Source organism: Ochotona princeps, chromosome X, assembly GCF_030435755.1.
Source record: "Ochotona princeps isolate mOchPri1 chromosome X, mOchPri1.hap1, whole genome shotgun sequence".
NCBI lineage: Eukaryota > Metazoa > Chordata > Mammalia > Lagomorpha > Ochotonidae > Ochotona > Ochotona princeps.
In genome coordinates this window covers 1,507,551-1,530,136 of record NC_080865.1, presented here as the reverse complement: position 1 = coordinate 1,530,136, position 22,586 = coordinate 1,507,551, and the positions used below count along the sequence as shown (strand labels likewise).

Here is a 22,586-nt window from a genome sequence, read left to right as displayed (position 1 = left end):
TAAGAATGCAAGACCTGGGACAAGGAGTGGACCCAGCAGGGAAACTGTAGGCACCCCTCTGATAAACTGCAACTCCCACTGGTGAGCATGAGAACGAGGGCTGGTGGCAGGCCTGGCTAGACAGGCACTAGCACCAGCCAGCATGAGTGTGGGCTGGATAGTGGGGTCAGTTGGGTTGAGCTAGGTTCCAATGACCACTAATATGTACGAGAGCTGAATGGGATGTGGGATAGACTGTATCAGTGTGCTGCACAAACTGGCAAACACAAGAACCAGCCCTAGGGGGAGGTCAAGTAGACATTATTGGGGGGTCACTTCAATTAGGCTGCAGTTTCTGCTGGTGTACACGAGTGCTGAATGTGTGATGGCCAAGACCGGGCTGGGCCACAGCATCCATTGGTTTACGTAAGAGATGGGGCTGGAGACAGAACTGACCCAGCAATTGCAACTACCAGTGTGTGCACAGGCTGGTCTGGGTGATGGACAGAGCCGGACCCCATACCGGCAAGACACTCAAGAGTCAGGTCTAGGACCACTTCAGACAAGGTTTCCAACTGAACAGCTGGACTCAGAATTCCAACCATGGGGAGAATTGCAGGATCTGAGGTCTGACTGTGGAATGCATGTGTCAGAATTGGGCCTCCTCACTGGCTTAGACAGAGCAGTGGACAGCATGCCCAGATGCACATGGAGCATACAGCAGTCCATTGGAACTTGCACAGGACATCCAGTGCCATAGCAGAGGAAGGAGAGCTGAACTAATTGGTCAACTACCCCAGCCAAGAGTTGGCACCAAATATCTGACTGAATGAACACTCTAAGGTGGACTGTGTTAGCCAATAGACCTTGGAAGGATTTCCTCATCCTTGGACTGGAGAAATCAACAGCATTTCAAACCACTTGAGCAGAAACCTCAGGGCATGCCCCACATTGGGGACCCTAGGACGACATTGGGTGGCCATTTACCATCCCTGGGTAGTGAGGTGGTTGGGAGACTGGGTGTGGCTTCATGCCTTATACCCCCACTCCCCACTTCTCCCAGATACAGGAATAGGGAAAAAGAAAATATGGAAACAATGGCCTAACTGACTTTCCCCTAATCCTCAGGCATTCCCACCCTAATCAATTATGTAAACATAATCAAAAATAAAATTATAATTTATTTTTAAAAATACAACTGAGAAAACTTTAAACTAGAGGTCTTTAAAGTGTAAGGGAAGATGGTAGAATAGGGTAAGGACATGTCTAAACAAACACAGGATCATTAGCCAGGGTGAAAGAGAGGTCACATTCCAGGAAACAGGAGAAGACAGGCCAATGGCTGAGGGGCACCTGGAGACTGATGGACATGGGAAAGCCACGGAGACAACAGTGTGGTGTTACACTGACCAGGTACCCCAGTGACATTCAACAAGTGTTGATCTAATCTCCACTGGCAGTAAAGGAACAAGGTGGATTTCATAGCCCACACCCCCACCAGACCCACACTGGATGCCATTTTGTGGAACGGAGATAAAGGCTGTGGGATGGGACAACACATGCACTGTGCTAGGAGCAAACTCAATTCAGGCTAGGTGCATTGCACAAGCATGGCATCCTACAGTTCCACCCAAAATAGGTCCGGTAGCCCCCAGAACTCATGACTAGCAGATCCATTCCTTCAGCAGTGGCACACCAGGTGCCGTTTTGTACAGTGTCGCAAAGGCTGAGACTAGGACAACAGTGAGCTGAACATGTGCTGATCCAGGAAAAAACTCACTTCCACATCAGTGCATTGCACTGGTACCACAGGGAAAATGACTTTGGCATCCTATGGGTTGAAATAGGCCCAGAGGCCCTCAGACCTAATGGCCAACGGGTTCTGGCAAAGTCAACACCAACAACAACCTAGTTATTTAGGACACCTTGTGTCTTCCTATCTCTGAGAACTGCTCGAACTGGAACTGGAAAAAAAGGTTGTATGAACAACAGTGCAGCCACAGCATGGGATCACAGGACGTGAAGCGTGGTGAGCCAGGAACTAAAACTACAGAGACCGTGATGGAAGTCTAACATAAGAGTCCGGACCTAAAAATCACTGGAGGGAGTGGCACGAGTAACTATAAACAAAGAACTGTGTACCAATCACAATAAGTAAAATCAAACTGTAGACCTGCGGTGACACAGCTTAGAAACCTGCCCCACGGAGAAGAATTTGTTAACCAGAAGTACAATGACCAAGAATACAATGACGAAGACGAGACAGAGGCACAATGAATATTACTGAAGACTCCCTGCAAAGGAGCAAAAGCCTTTGCCAACCTCAGAGATTACTGAGGAATACACTGAGGAAATGAGGGATAAAGGACTTAAAAAAATGCTATAAAGCTTCTTATCAACAACGAGAAGCATATATAAGAAGTTAAGGAATATGCCACACAGGAAACAGCAACACTGAAACAAAATCAAGCCAAATTATTGGAAATGAATGATGCAATAAAGCAAATTTTAAAATTCAGTAGAAAGTCTCCATAATAGAATGAATGAGGCAGAAGAAAGAATGTCAGAATTGAAAGATATTTCTTGCCACAACAGTGAAACAATCAAAAAGCTGGAATCAGAGCTGGGTCAAGCTAAAAAAAAGTGTTCAAGAATTAAGAGACACTATTAAAAGGCCAAATATAAGAGTTATGAGAGTTCCAGAAGGTGCAGAAAGAGAAGTTGGGCTTAAAATGTATTTAATGAAAAAATAAAGGAAAACTTCTCTAATCTGCAGAAAGAACTGAGAAACAACATTCAGGAGGAGCGCTCCCAACAGGGTTGACCAAAAGCGATCCCACCACGACACATGATAATCAAGCTCACTTCAATCAAACATAAGGAAAAGATCCTTAAATGTGCATTTGGAAAAAAAGATCAATTGACATATAGAGGAATGGCAATCAGACTCACTGCTGAACTCACAGGAAGCTATACAGGCCAGAAGAGAATGGAGAAACATTTTAAAAACTAAGCACAGAATAAAATACCCAGCAAAGCTTTCCTCTATCTTTCAAAATGAAATAAAATTCCTCCACAGTAAAGAAAATATCAAAGAATACACCTCTTCCAGACCTGTGCTGCAAATAATACTTAAAGATGTTCTCTTGACAGAGAGGAGGAATAGCACCCACCAAAACCAAAAGCAAATGTGAAGAACATCCCAATAAAATAACAAAAGACTAAATCAATGAACAACCCATTGCTAAAATGATAGGACCAAATTACCACCCATTCAAATTAACCTTAAATGTAAACTCATCAATCAAACATCATAGATCAGTAGACATGATCAAAAAACAAAAGCCCATATCTGTTGCCTAGAAGAGACACATCCTACCAACAAAGATCAGTGGGAACTATATCCCATGAATTTTGATGTTTTTGTTTTTATTTTCATTTCTTCAAAACAGTTTTTTATCCTCATATTAAATTCTTCACTGACTCATAAGTCATACAGTAGCATCATTTTCTTCAAGAAGGTTTTTTGATTTTCATTTTTTCAGCGACTTGTTAGTTATTCAGTAGCATATTATTTAACTTCATGGCATTGTAAATTTATATTTTTCTTCCTGTTGTTGATTTTGTATTGTGGCTTTTCATTTAAGGGAATGTATAGCAATGGAGACTGACACTACAGATCCACCACATGGAGAGGAGCTACTCTGTAGGGTCACTCTGACTCACTACTAAGTTATGAACTACTGCCTGGTTCAGGCACTGAGACTGCTGTGGCATTTGTTACTGCAGCTTACCCTGAGCAATGCAAACTAGCACAGTACATGATTTAGCAAGATGCCATAAGCATTAAGTGAGACAGAGATGGCTGTGTCCCTCTCCCCCTCCACAGCATCATCTCCACAGACATCTACAGCAATCTTCTTGGCTATTTGTATTGTGCTACATGGTGTCCATGAACTAACTGTAGATCCCAAACCCACTTAGATCTCAACCAGACACTCCACATAACAGAACTGAACAGCTAACAGGGTTTTATCTCAAATTAAGCAAAGGTGGACATTCTCCCATCGTTCTGTAGTAGACAAATGAAAACAATCTGTCTTCCAAGGAAATGTCAAAGGAATACAGTCATCAGGGGGAGTGAACTAGCAGGTGGAAGATATACTCTCTGTCTCTATCCTCAAACTGTAATTCTTTTAAATAAGCAAATAAATATTTTTAAATAAAAATATGTTAAATCAGAACTTTGAGAAGATAAATTCAGTCTGCTCAAATTGTGGTAGCTCCAACAGTGCTATGGGAGCTAGGAATTAAAGGAGGAACACATTCGATAAGACTGGCAGGGATGAAAAAGAGAGAGGGGGGACGTTCCACTCAACCCTCATGTTACTTCACCCCAATGCCTAACACAGCCTTAAATGACATTACAGCTACCCCAGGTGGAAAATTAAACTGAAGGTTATTATTCAGGCACAGGCTCTAGAATCCCTGCTCCAATCTCATCGAACTAAAGAACAAAATCTGGGCCCGGCGGCGTGGCCTAGTGGCTAAAAGTCCTTGCCTTGAACGCCCTGGGATCCATATGGGTGCCGGTTCGAATCCCGGCAGCTCCACTTCCCATCCAGCTCCCTGCTTGTGGCCTGGGAAAGCAGTCGAGGACGGCCCAAAGCTTTGGGACCCTGCACCAGTGTGGGAGATCTGGAGGAGGTTCCTGGTTCCTAGCTTCGGATCGGCACAGCACCGGCCGTTGCGGCTCACTTGGGGAGTGAATCATTGGATGGAGGATCTTCCTCTGTCTCTCCTCTCTGTATATATGACTTTGTAATAAAAAATAAATAAAAGAAATCTTATGAAGAACAAAATCTATTTTAACTGCACGTCAGTTAAAAGGAACTAATTGCATTTCATTCTGAATATTTCCCAGTTTAAAAAAAAAAAGCAATGAGGTACCACCTAACGCCAGTAAGACTGGCCCACATGAATAAAAGCACCAACGACACTTGTTGGCGAGGTTGCGGGGAAAAGGGAACCCTACTCCACTGCTGGTGGGGCTGCAGGCTGGTACAGCCTCTATGGAAATCAGTATGGAGAATATTCAAACAACTCAAATTCAACATACCGTATGATCCAGCAATAGCACTCCTAGGAATATATCCAGAACACTTGTTCTATGAGAAACCAACATGTACTCCTATGTTCATAGCAGCACAATCAGTAATTGCAAAAACATGGAAACAACCAAAATGCCCATCAACAGAGGATTGGATAAGAAAGCTATGGTTCATCTACTCCATGGAATACTACTCAGCTATTAAAAAAAACAAAATGCAGTTCTTTGTGGCCAAATGGGCCAAACTGGAAACCATAATGCTAAGGGAAATGAGCCAATCCCAAAAGGTTAAATACCACATGTTTGCCTTGATTTAAGATGATATGATGTTATGTATAACATGTTATGTTTTGAATGTTATATGTTGTGTATAAACTGAAATTGAAGTATAGGTGAGGTGGTCACAGAAGGTGGCTGGGAACCCGCATTTACTTTTAACATATTGGTTACTCATTACTATGTCAATTAATTCCATAATGATGTAAATTTTTGCTGATGGTATGTTGGAGCTTTCAATTGACTGGGATGATACTCTGCTGGCTCTGTCATCAGACCAGAGAGGGTATACCTAAGAAACCGTTGAACTTGACGGGACAATAAGATGCTGGACTCTATGTTTGGTATACGCTTGCAATGGGGAAATCTCAACTGAACTTGAGCTGTGGTTATGCAATAAGGTGGAGGAATCCACCATGGTGGGAGGGTTTGGGGAGGGGTGGGGAGAACCCAAGTATCTATGTAACTGTGTCACATAATACAATGTAATTACTGAAGTTAAATAATAAATAATTAAAAAAAAAAAAAAAAAAAAAAAAAAAGCAGAAAAAAAGCTAACTTCTCTTATTTCATTTTACACAAGAGTTGAAAGAAGCAAGAAGAAATTTTCATAAAAGCCTATACAACAGGCCGCAGTCCCAGTATAACTGATTCTTATAAGCAACAAATGTGTCATGGATAGTAAAATATACAAATGTGAGATACTCACCACATTTAATACTCTCTATCCGCACAGGGAGGCCAGACTGTGCCGCAGCAATTAATTTCAGAGCAACATAAAATTGAGTTGGACCAAAATAACCAACCCGCTTTGCACCACACAGTTCTGTGATCTGAAACATACAAGAAAATTATGCTAAAATGCCCACTTCAAAATAGGAAAGGAAGATAAATACATGATGAAATCACAAGGATTTCACAGTGTTACTAAGCAAAATGTCCCACCTATGTGTACCCACAAGCTGGCTTCTTCCTCCTCCAATTTAAAGTTCTTAATTCAGATCATTAGTTCTACCTATTCATGGCATTTCTGGACTAAGTAATTTCTTATTCCACCTCTTTCAAAATAAAAATAAATGTGGTAAATGATGGATGTTATCCTTAGGACAGTGACTTCTTAAAGGGCTAGATTCTAATGTACAAAGTCTAAAAAGTCACTGGGGTGAAGCGAACAGATTAGTCATTACCATTACTTGTGAATTATCCTGGTTTTTTTTTTTTTTTTAAAGATTTTATTATTATTGGAAAGCCGGATATACAGAGAGGAGGAGAGACAGAGAGGAAGATCTTCCATCCGATGTTTCACTCCCCAAGTGAGCCGCAACGGGCTGGTGCGCGCCGATCCTAAGCCGGGAACCAGGAACCTCTTCCAGGTCTCCCACGTGGGTGCAGTGTCCCAATGCATTGGGCCGTCCTCAACTGCTTTCCCAGGCCACAAGCAGGGAGCTGGATGGGAAGTGGAGCTGCCGGGATTAGAACCGGCGCCCATATGGGATCCCGGGGCGTTCAAGGCGAGGACTTTAGCCGCTAGGCCACGCCGCCGGGCCCGAATTATCCTGGTTTACTGAAATTAAAAGTGAATTAATTTTTTATAATAATTTATCTCAGGAAAAAAGATTATAACAATTGTAATTACATCTTGAATATTCATTTCACAGGAACAAAAAAGTACTATCCACACAAATATATTCAAGGCATTGCAATAACCGTTGGTTCCCACCCTATCACCAGAACTAGAACATTCTCCTCCCCACTTAGGCTGAAGTCAAATACTACTACTCTGTAGCTTTTTCTCAACTTCCCAGATATAATTTCTTTTCCCAGTGTGTTCTCAAGAATACTCTATTCAAATATCTGTAAATGTGTGCACATTGTCTTAAGGGGGGAAGAAAGAGTAAGTGATGTCTATAGATGAAACAGGAATAACTGTAAGATTATTACTGAAGCTGCATTCTCCTATATATATTTAAAATTCCATATTCAACTGTTTAATATCTATTGTCTACAATTATATCATTATTTGATAGTTATCTGCTTAAGTCTGCCTCTTATTAAAATGTCTTCTCTTAAAGTGAAAAAGGTAACTTCCTTTAATCTACCACAATGACAGGCACTCCAACATTGTAGTGCACAGGCTTAAGGCACCACCTGCAATGCCAGTAACCCAGATGAGCACTGGGTCAAGGCCTAGCTGCTCCACTTCTGATCTAACTCCCTGCTAATGTGCCTGGGAAAGCAGTGGATTATGTCCCAAGAACTTGCCCCCCCACCACCACCACAATAAAAGAAAAAAAAAAAGAATTTGGGCCCCAGCCACCAAAGTAGGAAACCCGGATGCAGTTTCTGGGGTTGGCCTGACCCAGCCCAACCATCTTCAGTCATTTGAGGAGTAAAGCAGCAGATGAAAGCTGGATCTCTCTCTCCCTCCTTCCTTTTCTTAGTATAGTTTCAGCAACATTAAAATAGTTGTCTTGCATAGTAATTCCTAATATTAAGAAATTGTAATCCTTTATGTATGAAAAATTTAATGACTATATTTCATTGTTAATTAGCAAGTTAACCTTCAGTTATTATTTACCATAACTATCACATTCAATTGGAAAGCTTTTAACCACAGATACCTGAAATTTCTGGCAAAACACTTATGGCACTTTAAGACTAAAATTATAGTTTGACAATTCCAAACACCTTATTTATCTTAGAATCTGTACTTTTGCCTCCACATACCCCAACAATCCTTGCTTTGTAGGCAAAGTTAATCCTATTGGTCACTTTTCTTGCACCAAACCTCTCAGAGATGTGCCAAGAACTTTTGAAAATATTTAAGCCACAAAGAAGAGAAAATCATCATAAGCCTTTGGAACTAAATTGTGGAGAGTCATAAGACTGTGATTTCTCAAACCACACAATGGGTTAATTTTGCAAAGTTTCTTTGTTCATCAAAGTTCAAAATGGCCCAAGTTTCAATTCTCTGTAGAAAAGCTCTAAGTTATGGATATGTTTTTCAATGACAGCTAAAGAAAACAAGGTGGTATTTTATCTCTAATATTCAATTAGCAGTAGGTATCTTGTAGAATCTCTCCTTCATATACTCCAACTCAAGAAGTTTTTCCCAAATAAAGAAAAAAAAAAGATTCCACTTCCCTCTTGAGTCTTGTAACTGCAAACCTGGAACACTACACAGCTGGATCCACCTTAGGTTACCTGTAGTGCAAAGCTCTGATACGGGGTGTGAACCTATGGACTGGAGTTTGTTTTCTCAGGTGGAAAGCAAGAGATGGAAATAAAGAAGAAATCAACTTCGTTACAGCTTACAGAGTTAGCTTACACTAACTGCTGAGATACTGGCTACAAATCAGAAAAAACACATGACCATTTGGGAGGAACTTGGGCAAAGTTCTAGAAAGTTGAAGGCCAGTAAAATTGCTTTCCTCCTAGCCGATTCCGTAAAATGAAATGACTGAATAACTAGTCTACACATATTGCAGATTTTCTGAAATAATAACTCTTTCCTAATTGAAAGGTAATGTTTTCAGAACTGTTTGAAGGTGTCAGTAAGTTTTTCTTTCAAATATTTTTAAAGGCTTCCTTGGGAAGAGTTTGAAAAATCAAAAGCTCTTAGTAGGGAGAGCTGGAAGAACACTGCCAGAGCACCCCTCTTTTTGACCCTCTCTGCTGCCCTTGGCCAAGGCCAGGTTCTTTGCTCTGATTGACAACGTGCAGTCTTGCCTCCAGACTTGTTTATCTTAAAGCCTCTGCATGCCTTCTCTGCTCTCATAAAAACCAGCTCACCCTCCAAAGAACTTTCAGGGGTCTTCATTTCCTTTCTGTGGAACCTACTCTCCAAGCATGGCATTTGAGGCCCTCCTGGATGACCCAAGCTTTCCTTTAAACAACCTCAAGCCTTTCTCCTCCAGCCTGGAAGCTAATTCAGGCTTTAGCCACAACAGATGTCAATTAGCCTCTCCACAGCAAAACCCATTCAGGCCTCTGGGCTCCTGGTGTGCCCTCTGCCTAGAAGCCAAACGACTCCCCACTTGTGTCCCTATGGCTCCTTTAAAGATCACCTCAAAATCACCCTTATGTCTGAAAGCATAGTCAATCCCAAACAGCGTGATTTCTGCATTCCCATAACATTTAATACTAGCCTGGCCCACAGCAAATCTGTGTTTCGGTGACTGTCTCCACTATGCCCCAACTGCTTCTTCCATGTTCCAAGTGTCCAATCCAAGACAAGGGTCTATTATTTTCTTTTGTATTCCCAGGAATCATACTTTATGATGCTTGCTACATACCCAGTTGCTCAATGAATGTTTATTTTTTTTTTAATAATCTTAGTTGATTAGGGTACAAAGGGTCAAGGGCTACAGGAAAGTGGGTAAGACCACTGTTTCCACACTAATATCATCATTTCTCCCTGTATCTGGTGTTAGGGGAGAAACAAAGGGAGAAGCCCTATCCAGCCTCCCATCCCAGGTGCCCGATGTGAGGTGCGCTCCGAGGGTCCTGCTCAAGCAGTTTTGATAGTTCAACAGGTCTGAATTGCTCATTATTTCTTTTATTCTTGTTTATACATTTTATGTCCAAGTGTTTCCAGGTCTCTCCTTGCCTCCTGTATTCTAATTCTGATAACTAAGGAGATTCCATGTTCTATTTTCCCAGAAGAGGGTCAATTTTTTAAAGATATTTATTTATGTTAGTGATGAAGACAGGGAAAAAGACATAGTGACAGCCTTAGGCCCTAGTTAGGAGCCAAAAAACCCATCTGGGGTTCTGATGTGGGTCACAGTAACCCAACTCATTGACAAAAATCCTGACCGGAAGTGGAGCCAGGACTCCATCCAGGTACTCAGACATGAGAGAGATGTGAACAAAAAAGTGGCTTTAACTACTGCATCCCAATGGCCACCACACAAAGTGCCAATTTGTACTCACTGTCCTATAGGAAATTATCTGGCAGCTTTTGTCACTCAATGAATGTTTATTGAAGTGACTCGATTCCATAGCCTGTTGCAGCAAACTAACTCTTCTTCTTCAGTTCGTAATCATTTTTACAAGTGGCCGCTAAGCTGGCTCTAGTCATCTTCCATACAGCCCAAAAGGTTGTTTTAGGGGCAGACAGTTGCATGTGCCTCGACCTCTCAGGAAACAGCTGGACTCCATTCTGGGCTTCTGTTTTTCATTCCCTTATACATCCTAACATATAAGTAGGACTTTCCATCCAGAGATCCAAGTGAGCCATTCCAGTATATATGATCCTCCTCCAAATCCAATTACCCAACATTAGGTAGCATGTGGCTACAGTGAAACCCCACTGTTAAAGAGAAAGCAGTGCTTAGGCATGTTTTCAGACAAGGAATCCCAACAATGCCTTAAAACATAGGTAGGCAACATCAGGCCTGTGGGCTGCAAAAAGGCCCATGAAATCATTTGGTCTGGCTCTGCATAAGCAAATGCAAGCAGGAATCAAAATTCAATACATCTTGGTGGGCTTCAGGATGGGGCGTCCTGCACGGATCCTGACTCCAGCCACCATGTGCACGTGGTGAGCTGTCCCCGGGCCTGCCTGGGTTCGGGGCCTGCTTCCTTCGGGGTGAGAACACCGAGAGGGGGAAGTCTCCGTGACTGGGTAGGTCCGGGGCCTACCCACCACCCTTATTGGGCGGTGAATGGGAATGGGGAGGGGTGCAACCTTGGGCCTGGGGATTTAAACTTCCAGCAGCCGGGAGGCTGCTGGTGGGCTTTAGAATGGGGCGTCCTGCTCGGATCCCAACTCCAGCCACCATGTGCACGTGGTGAGCTGTCCCCAGGCCAGTGCGCCATTTGGCGCCAGGCTCTGCCTGCTGGCTGCCTGGCCGGGGAACTCTGGGGTATTGGTTGTTTGAATCGCTGCTTAGGTAGCTCCAGACTGATCCCACTGTGCTTTTGGGATCTGAGTCAATCCTAAAGATTCCCAATGGCAGTAACTCTTCCTTTGAAGAACTTGTAATCACTTAATAATACTGAGCAGTATACACTAGTTCATGCAAAAGCTAAGGCTCGGGGCTTATCCAGCAGGATATCCTTTTACCTGACATGATGATGGATCAGGAGACTGGTCACATTAGGCAGGGCCATAACATTAACTAGCACTCGAGAACCATATCTGGGGGAAGATTTTGTGCGGGATGTGTGGGCCACACCCTGTGGAAATTCTAGCCCCACTGGTAAGCCCAAGAGTTTGGGTGGTTTCGGAGTAAGCTAGGTGTGACCAAGGAGCCTGCCATCAGTCACAGGTAAAGGAACCCACAACAGTCTGGACTGGTCAGGCAGCAGCCCTCGAATGTGCATCCTGTATAGGCTGTGGGGTGGGCCGGGCTGCAACATTCACCAGCTTGTACAAGGCCAAATGGAAGGCCAGACTGCGCCAGGACTGGCCTAAAACCCATTGGCATGTATGAGAACTGGGTCTGGGAGTGGATCAAGTGGAGGAACTTGGGAAACTCTCCTGGCGAGTCATAGCTCCCACTGGTGAACATGTGGTCCAGACCTGGGGGGTCGAACAAGCTGGGCAAAGTAGCTCCAACAGTTGGCTAATGTGTAAATTGGTAATGGAACGGGATGTACTGGGCAGGACTGAGCAAACCTTAGCCTACAAGCAAAACTAGAAGCCAGGATGGAGCACAGGTCATGCCGAGCTAAGCTCTTGCACCTACTGGTCTACGTGAGTCAAGGACGCTAAGCCACAGTGTCTAAGGCAGAGGCCAGGACAAGTGAGGGACCGAGCCAAGCTGAGTCAGAGCAACCACTGGCAGGCGCGTGATCTACGGCTAGGAACAGGCCCAGTTGGGGAGCTAAGGGGATACCCTAACTGGGTTCAGGTTCCCACCAAGGGGTGTGTGGGCTGGAATGGGGGCTGCGTTCTAACTAGGAAACAGTTGTAGTCGCCAGTGGCACTAGTGTGGACTGGGATTGGATGCACCAGGCTAGGCCAGACCCCAACACCATCTGGTGTCCTGGAGGACCAGGGTAGATGTGGGACTGACTAGACTAGGTCTCAACCCCTACTGAGCCATGTGTGAGCCGTACGTGGGTATGGAAGAGCCATGGCTGGGCTGAAACATCCAACAGCAAGAACCAGAATGGTTGAAAGCCAGCCAAGAAAAGCCACTGTTCCTGCTAGGACAGGAGGTGAACTGAGTTGGTCTGGCTCATGGACCCCCTGGTATGCACAAAATCTGGCACTGGGAGAGTTTCTGATGGAGCAGCCTGGGCAACTCCTCTGGCAGGACACAGTCCCTGCAGGTAAGCGCAAGAAGTATGATAGGAAACAGCCCAGAATAGGCCATGGAAACTTTCCCACTGGCATACACATGACATGAGTCGGGGGCAGACCAGGCTGAATCAGTTCATGTCATCCACTGGCAAATCCGAACACGAGAACAAAGTGTAGGTCGAGCCAGGTTCAGTCGCAACAAAAACCAGCGCACAATATGGAATGCCAGGGTGAGGTTGCCTGCACTGGATGTGACTGCAGCACCCAACCAGCACGTGTGAGAATCAGGAAGGGAGGGGCAGAGCCAGCAGGAGGATTAAAGGGGTGGTCCCCTAGCCGGACAGCTACTCCCACTGGAGAGTATGGGCTGTGAAGGGGACAGACCAGACTAAGCAGGGTTACAACACCTGTGGGTCTCATGTGGACTAGATCAGGGAAAAGCCAGGCTGGGCTGATTGTTCCTGTGGGTGCAAGCATAATTTAGAGTGGGTGAGGGTTATTTGGCCTTAGCCACAGCATCAGCTGGCAGATGCTGGCCCTGGGGGCTAATTCTGTCAAGTCAAACCACAAAACCACCCGAAGAGTGCATAAACCGGGATTGAGAGAGACCCGGGAGGGAAATAGTGGGTTCCTCCCTCTTGGGTTACTACTCCCACAGGAGGGCATGAAAACTAGGACAGGGGCTGGGGTGGCTAGACAGAGAGGCACTCAACAACATCCGTGAGGGCTGGATAGTTGAGTTGGTTAGATGGAACTAAGCTTTAATACCCACTGACAAGTACAAGAGCCAAATGGGATGTGAGACAGACTGGACTAGTCTGCTACACATACTGGCAAATCAGGGTAGGGGGCGGGCCTGGTGGGGGTTATTGTGGGTCACTCCAACTAGGCTGTGGCTCCCACTGGTTGATGTGAGGGCCGAGTATGTGCTGGGCAGAACCAGGCTGGACTGCAACACCCATTGGTTCCAGTGGAAGTCAGGACTGAAAACAGAACCAACCCAGCAATTGCAACCACCAGCTGATTGGGGCAGTGGACTGTGCCGGGCCCTGTGCTTGCTAGAACATACAAGAATCTGGTCTGGGAATACTTCAAAGTTTCTTTGGGGATCTCCCCAATTGAACTGCTGGACTCAGAACCCTAGCCAAGAAAAGACAGAAGAAAGAACAAGTCAATCAACCACCTCAGCTATATGTTGGCAGCGAAATACTGGGCAAATGAAGACTCTATGATGGACTATGTCAATCAGTGGATTCTTCAACGAACTCATCGTGCTGGGAGTGGCGAAACTGGCAGCGATTCACAACTGGTGAACTATTAAAACCACTTGAGCAAGTATCTCAGAGCATGCCCCACATCCGGGACTTGGGGTGGGTGGGAAATTGGGTGGGGTTTCTCCCTCAATATCCCCCTTTACTTCAGATACAAGAAGGAAACAATATGGACATAATAGTCTTACCCACTTCCCTACACCCCCTGAACCTTTATACCGTAATTAACTATGTAAAGATTGTCAAATACAATAAAAAAAATTCAATTCATCTTTAGCAGACTCATAATTTTCTATGGCTCTTGAATGACGATATCAATGATGACATTTGATCCAAATGGCCCTTGGCAGAAGGTTCCCTACCCCTGCCTTAAAGCATGCATTAACTTAAAAACATTTGGGGCACCTCCCTCTTGAAAGCATTACTCAGTTTTATTATAGGAACTGAGCGGGGCAAAACAAAACATTCAATTTTACACACACATACATGCACATGCAACCATACACACACTCCTTCCTTCCCTTTCTTTTTATCAAACCATACCAAAAGCAGGTTATAGACATATCATGATATGTCTATAAATACTTTATAAATACCCATAAATACTTTATTATTTATACCTAAGAACAGAGATGTTCTCTGACACTACCACACTATCATCATCACACCCAGGGAAATCAACATTAACACAATATTATCACACAACATGTGTGATAATAAACTGAAAACTGCCTTTCTATCCTGATATAGGATTTTTGTTAAAGAAATAATTATTTCAGTTGTCTTAGCACTCTCCATACTGACTTCCATAGTGACTACACTAGCCTACACTCTCACCCACAGTGAAGGAGGTATTGTTAATAGATTTCTGAAAGTAGGTCAATCTCACTGGAGTTAAGGTGGAACCTCAATGTGATTTTCATTTGTATTTCCCTAAGAGCTAGGGAGGCTGAGCATTTTTTCATATGGAGGAACACGATGTTTTTCACTTCATGAAATGTCATTATTTCTAGTTTTTATGTACAAACTAATCCAACTTTGCTAGTTAAGGGATATGTTCAAGGTCACAAATTTAGAGCTGGCATTCAAATCTTTGTATGTCTGCACTGGAAAGCTGAAAAGTGGAAATCTGGCACAGTCTGATTTATCACGGTCCACAAAACTGAAAAAGATCTTTACAAAGGAAGATGTGCAATCAAGCTAATGATATGAAAACTAATTATGAATACCATTAAATAAAATGCCAAATAAGAATTCCAAAAATAAGAATCCCATTCTTCTTATGAGTAGGTATATATTAGCACAAAAGTAATCAATTACTGTCATTTAAATTTTGCCTCTCTTGTTATATAAGTAAGTGTACAGTATCTCTTATTTTGCCTCTTGGATTTTTTTTCAAAATCTAGAATATTTACCATATAGCTCTATATGGAAAGGGTCACCAATCCTTGCATAAAGACAGCTGCCTCCCGCACCATAGCCTAGTGGCTAAAGCCTTTGCCTTGCATGCGCCAGGATCCCATATGGGCACCGGTTTATCTCCCAGAGGCCCCACTTCCTTTCCAGCTCCCTGTCTGTGGCCTGGGAAAGCAGTCGGGGATGGTCCAAAGCCTTGGGACTCTGCACCCATGTGGGAGACCAAGAAGAAACTTCAGGCCCCTGGCTTTGGATTGTCTCAGCTCGGGCCATTGCGGCCACTTGGGGAGTGAACAAGGAGATGAAGGATCGTCCTCTCTGTCTCTCCTCCTCTCTGTAAATCTACCTTTCCAATAAAGATAAATAAATTTTAAAAATTGCTACCTCCTTCCCCAAATACCTGCAGCAACTGGGCCAGGCAAAAGCCAGAAGCCTGAAACTCAATCCAGGTCTCCCACATAAGGTAGGGAACCAAGTACTTAAACCATCACTGGGTGCTTCCCAGGGTATACATTAACAGAGAGCTGGAGGGCCCGGCGGCGTGGTCTGCCTGGGAAAGCAGTTGAGGACGGCCCAATGCTTTGGGACCCTGCACCCACGTGAGAGACCTGGAAGAGGTTCCTGGTTCCCGGCTTCAGATCAGCGCGCACCGGCCCGTTGCGGCTCACTTGGGGAGTGAATCATCAGACGGAAGATCTTCCTCTCTGTCTCTCCTCCTCTCTGTATATCTGACTTTGTAATAAAAATAAATAAATCCTTAAAACAAAAAACAGAGAGCTGGAAACAGAAACAGAGCTGGATGTGAAATGTAGGCCCTCCAATATGGGATGTGGGCATTCCAGCCAGCATCAAAACTGCTCAAATGCTTACCCTAGAGAGGGCATTTTCTTGAAATAATGAACTATACCAGGTAAATGACAATGTACAGACAACTGCCATTATAAGAACAGAAAACACATGGACCGGGAGACCGAAAAGTTCATGGAGAATGGAACTGTTTATTGATATAATTTTAAATCTAAATTTTTTCTTTAAAACATATTTACTTATCAGAAAGAGTGATGGGGTGGAGTGAGCCAGAGAAACAGAGAGAGATCTTCCATGTGCTAATTCACTCCTCAAATGCCTACAACAGCCAGGGATGGTCCAGGTCAAAGGCAGGAGCCAGGAACCAGGAACTCCATCTGGGTCTCCTTCATGGGCCACAGGGGAACAAGCACTCAAGCCATCACCCATTGCTTTCACAGGCACAACAGAGGAACAGAGAGTGTTGGAGAAAAAGGGAACCAACCAGGATTCAAACTGGCACTGACATGTGATGCTGGTGTCACAAGCCGCAGCATAACTCACTACACACTCAACTTGCGGCTGGTCCCCAAATTTTTCTATCTTTAAAAAGAAACAATGCTATAAATCTTCACAGCAATTCTTTGAAAGTATCTCTATGAATTTGTGAATACATAAGATTTCCAAACATATAAGCTATTGTCAAGTTGTACATTTTGAAAGCTACATTATCTTTTAGATCCCCCAAGACGCCATTTAATTTAGGGCCAGAAGTCCTAACAACAATTTACAGATCAAATCTATCCCAGATGCTAAATACAGATTATTCTGGCAGAGGTTATGAACTAGATCCAGTCTGTCAGCATTCTTGGCACAAGGCCCAAAACTCAGCTCAGTAGCAGGGAAGATCTAGGCTGCCACTGTGGCTCAGACCAAGAGAGAAGCAGGAAAAGAACCTGGTAAAAATAATCAGGTCTCTGTAAACTGCTAGTGGAAACACTATAACATCCAGAGACTACTTGGCAATATCTTTAAAAATTATAACCCACCCTTTACTTAGAAATTAAATCTCTAAAACTTGCATTCCACATTATATAAGCAAAATGGCATATGTATATGGCCAATTGCCTACTGTAGTGTTATCCAAAAGACTGGAAAACACAGAGTCCACCATCCAAGTTGCTAGTTTAATCAACTATGCTTGATGGACAGAGTAGAATTCTAGGCAGCCCTCGTGGACTTTTGTCTTTTCTATGACTGCCAATCTTCTTTTGGAAAAGCTTGTTCTCTCTACTTAAAGAATTTTTGCATATTATAAGCACCACTTCCCAGCTTAAAGTTGAGATTCAAATTCCCACACTCTCCTGTAGCTAGGATACAGCATGTCATCCTGGCTTTACTAATCAAACACATCTACAAAGATGCTGCCTTGAAGGAAGCAACGTCAGGAAAGGTGCTCTGCTCTGAGCTTCTGCTTTTGCAGGTGTAGCTGCAAGGTAGCCTTCGAGTAAGTAGAAGCAATTATACTCCAAATTCCTAGGGTCTGCTGCTCAATGGAGGGGAGCACCACTGTGGTTTCAACCTCATACTTAAACTATGCATAATTTATGGCTTTGTTTCTAGCAAGTTAAATGTCAGCTCTCCAAACAATTACATGAGTTATGTCAAATCCTAATCTTTTGGCTTAACTATCTGGAGTGAATTTAGTTGCTTGCCATAAACTAACCACAAACTAACAAAGAATGAAGAAACCCTTTATCATATGGAAGGATTGTCAGGTTGAGGTGTGGAAAAGAAAACAAAAAGTAAAGCACAAAACAGTTGGTACAGTAGGCATTACTTCTTTTTAAAGGGAACATGGGGGTTAGTAATTGGCCTTGTGGTGAAGATGCCAATTAAGACACCTGTGTCCCACATCGGAGTGCCTGCACTTAAGTCCCATACCCACTCTCTATTCTAGCTTCATGCTACTGTCCACCCTTGGGGAAGGGACAGCAGGTGAGAGCTCTGGTATTTAGGTCTCTGCCACCTACCTGGAAGATATGGGTTGAGACCAGCTCCTGGCTTAGGCTTGGCTAGCCCTAGCACTGTGGACACTTGGGGGATGAGCCAGTTGACAAGACTGCACTCTTTCTCTCTCTCTCTAAAACTGATTAATTAAATAAACGACAATTGATTACATATCATTTGTACCTTTTGAATTTTTAATTGTGTGAATGTATTACCTACTAAAAACAAATTCAGAAAAGTTGTAAAATGTAAGACACACTGTAACCTTACATAATACAATGTAATTAATGAATTAAAAATAATAAATAAATTTAAAAAAAGACACACTGTAACCTCATATAAGCAAGAGATTTTAAATCCATTCCTCTGCCTTCTACTCCAAGCGTCATTTCAGAAAAAAGTTCCCAGCTAGACAAAACTTCAAGGGATCCCACTCTCTGAGCCCAGATTTAACTCACAAATATAAGGCTCTTTCCTCCAAGTTATTACCATAGAACAAGGAAACAACTAACTTCCTTGATCTTGGGGAAGGCACTTAATCTTCCTGGGATTAAGGTCTCATTCTAGTGGAATGAAGCTGTTAGACTAGACAGAACACAAGGTTTTTCAATACTGAAACAGTCTATGAAAAGGAATTCTGTGAGTAAAATCTAAAACTATGACTTCAACTTCCCCTCCAGTACTTACCACTTTTACTTCATATTATGGTTCTCAGTACATCTGCTACATTCCCCTACAAGGCTGTAAGGCTCTTGAGGGCAAGCCTCGCATTTCTAAAATCATCTTTGCATTGCACAGAACACCCAACCCATTGATTTTCAACCAGAGAGAATCTTGGAATAGATTAAATATGTTTATTGGGTTCTAACTATGTCATGACAAGACCTTACATATGGTGTTTTGTATCTTTGAATACTGAGTTATGTAACTCTATTAACCTACTCAAATATATATTTTTAAGTCTTAAAGGATCAGAGAAATTTCCTGATCACAAGATACTAAGAAACAGCACCTCACATAAGTTCCTTTGTTAATCACCTAATTCTACACATGCAAAGCCAGTAAGAAATACAAGCACATCCTTGCAGAACTCAGAATTTAACCAGCCTTTTGTTAGAGGTGGGATACACATTTTATATTAAAACACAAAGATATGTTAAGAAATTGAATATAATTTAGCATGCTTTTAAAAGGAGAATTCAAGTAACTTCTATCCTCATGCCAGACGTTTCAGCCATGCCCATAATTCCCATAGTGCAGACTCTCCTGTGCCATTAGAAGCTAAAGAATGTACAGATAATCAATGCCAAATTCAACAGAATTAGGAACACAGCTTCTTGTAAAATGGATTAATTTTATTGATTTAAAACATTTATTTATTTACTTGTTAATTTAAAAAGCAAAGTGACAGAGAGACAGGGGAAGAGAGAAACACAGCGCAACTTCCACCTACTGGTTCACTCCCCAAATGCCTATAATAACCAGGGCTGGGCCAGGCCGAAGTCAGAAGCAGGAATTTCCATCTGGGTCTCCCATCTGGTTTGCAGGGGCCCAGGTACGTAGGCCATCACCTACTGCCTTCCGGGGTGTACATTAGCAGAAAGCTGGATAAGGAATAATACTCAATCCCAGGCAGTATCTTAACGTACTGCATGACAACACCTGTTACTACAGATTTTTTTCTTTCTTTTTTCTTCTTCTGTAATGTGCACTTAATTTGTTTCTTTGCAATTAGTGAAGATAGTGATGATGTTTGATTGCAATGATGCCATTACTTTTTAATTTATTTCTGATGATATTTATGATAGTTCACTAGGGAGAGAAAGCTTGAGGATTACGGAAAAGTGGGAGAAACCACTGTTTTCAAATTTTTCTTCTTTCTGTGTCTGGGAGGGTGGGGGGAGTTAAAGCATGAAGCCACACCCAGTCTCCCAACCACCTCACTACCCAGGGATGGTAAATGGCCACCCAATGTCGTCCTAGGGTCCCCAATGTGGGGCATGCCCTGAGGTTTCTGCTCAAGTGGTTTGAAATGCTGTTGATTTCTCCAGTCCAAGGATGAGGAAATCCTTCCAAGGTCTATTGGCTAACACAGTCCACCTTAGAGTGTTCATTCAGTCAGATATTTGGTGCCAACTCTTGGCTGGGGTAGTTGACCAATTAGTTCAGCTCTCCTTCCTCTGCTATGGCACTGGATGTCCTGTGCAAGTTCCAATGGACTGCTGTATGCTCCATGTGCATCTGGGCATGCTGTCCACTGCTCTAAGCCAGTGAGGAGGCCCAATTCTGACACATGCATTCCACAGTCAGACCTCAGATCCTGCAATTCTCCCCATGGTTGGAGTTCTGAGTCCAGCTGTTCAGTTGGAAACCTTGTCTGAAGTGGTCCTAGACCTGACTCTTGAGTGTCTTGCCGGTATGGGGTCCGGCTCTGTCCATCACTCAGATCAACCTGCACACACACTGATAGTTTGCCTCTCCAATGGGTTTCAACTACCACTGGCAAGCGTGAGAACTAGGGCTGGGGTGGGCCTAGACAGACAGGTGGTGAGACTCGCCCACATGAATGTGAGCTGGATAGTGGGGTCAGTAGAATTGAGCTAGGGTTCAATGCCCATTGACATGTATGAGAGCTGAACAGGATGTGGGACAGACTAGACCAGTCTGTTGCGCATGCTAGTAAGCATAGGAACCAGGGCTAGGGAGAGGGGGAGTAGACCTACGCAGGATTATTGGGGGATACTCCGACTAGGCTACAGCTCCCACTGGTGTATGTGAGGGTCGAGTGTGTGGTAGACGGGGTTGGGCTGAGATACAGCATCCACCGGTTTCCATAAGAGATGCAGCAGGACGCAGACCTGATCCAGCAATTGCAACTGCCATTACTTTTGTGAACTAAGATTTCTTTAGCCAGATACGCGGCTAGCTCCACACTTGTGCATGTTTCAGCATAGGGTCAAGATCTCAGGCTCTTACTTGGGGAGAAATGTAGATTTAACAAATTAAGGATAAAGAGAAGGGAAGAGAGCAATGGGTGGACCATTAAGGCACAAAAGAAATGTCCTTCCCACTGTTGTAAGAAAAAAGAATCACAGAGTCAAAAGTAAGAACATCTACCTAGGGCCGAATTGTGCTAGGCACTGATTTAAATGTCAAAAATGAATGAGCTGACACAAACACACCAAGCAGTCTTGACACTAGGACTGAATTAAAATGCAATTATAGATTACAAAAGACAATTAGTTTTAGGACTGCAGCACAAGCTTAGAGGTGCCGCATATCAGAGATTTTTTGTACAGCTGGAGACAGACATAACAGGTGAACACCAATGCTCTATCAGAATTATAGAAAACTTTCACTGGCTCTGGAAACTCAGATTTCTGTCAACTGCCAAAGGATTCAGCTTTATTGGTGATTCAGATATTGACTATTACTGCTTTTTATAAATAAAATTACAAGTTGGAATAATTTGATACTTTTATGAGTGTATTGATTCTAGTCAATTCTGTATTTTATTCAGAATACTTAATATATCATACATGCCAACACATGTATAAACATATAAACTCACATGCACATTTCTTTTTAAATTTGCAAAATTATTTATGTATATATTTCATAAATACAATTCTAATAAGATAATCATACTTCCTTCCCTTCTAATTTCCCTCAATACCTCTCCTTCCTCCATTCTTCTCTCTTTAATTCTTACAGAAACATCTTTTTAGTCCAGTCTACAATCACAGGCTTAATGCTCAATTAATCATAAAACTAGCAAGTAAAAAGAAAAATAAAACAGTTCCACAGAAATAGAAAAAGGGCTAACAACAACAGTGAGATCAATTGTCCATTTTTTCCTGTATGTTTTTTGTATTCTATATTAGCTACTACATTCAAGAGAAAACATATGATACTTATATTTATATATATACTTTTTTAATTTTGAATTTTGAATTGTGGTACAATTTTATATAGGCTGGGATTTCCCCCCCCCCAAACTCCCACCCCCTATCAGATTTTGCCCATTTTGATACAATAGTGTAGTCCTTGATACTTGTATTTTTTTTGAATGGTTTATGTCACTAAGCAAAATGGTTTCCAGTTCCATATATTTAGCTGCAGAAGACAGGATTTCGTTTCTCTCTCTCTCTCTCTGGCTGAGAAGTAATCAATAGTGTATATATATAACAAATTTTCTTTACCCAGGCATCAGCTGATGCACATTTGGGTGGATTCCATATCTTAGCTATTGTGAATTGAGCTACAAATACACTTTCCCTGTGCTGATCTGAATTTGTCTGGATAAATTCCCAGGAGTGGGATGCCTGGATCATATGGTAGATCTATTTTCAGATTTCTCCATACTTTCTTCCCTAATGGTTGTGCTAGTTTGCAATGTTACCAACAGTGTATGAGAGTAAATTTTGCCCACATCCTCGCCAGTATTTATTGTTTAAGATGATAACCATTCTAACTGGAGTGA

General features: G+C 42.8%; 1 protein-coding gene across 8 annotated transcripts in view; it reads right to left on the bottom strand.

Annotated features, from left to right (window-relative positions):
* Window positions 1-22,586, bottom strand: part of REPS2 (RALBP1 associated Eps domain containing 2) — a 238,279-nt gene that overhangs the window by 157,539 nt on the left and 58,154 nt on the right. For all 8 annotated transcript variants that reach the window (XM_058658823.1, XM_058658826.1, XM_058658827.1 and 5 more), the window contains exon 2: window positions 6,075-6,198. In XM_058658823.1, the coding sequence (XP_058514806.1) occupies window positions 6,075-6,198 (124 nt within the window). The remainder of the gene's footprint in view (window positions 1-6,074; window positions 6,199-22,586) is intronic.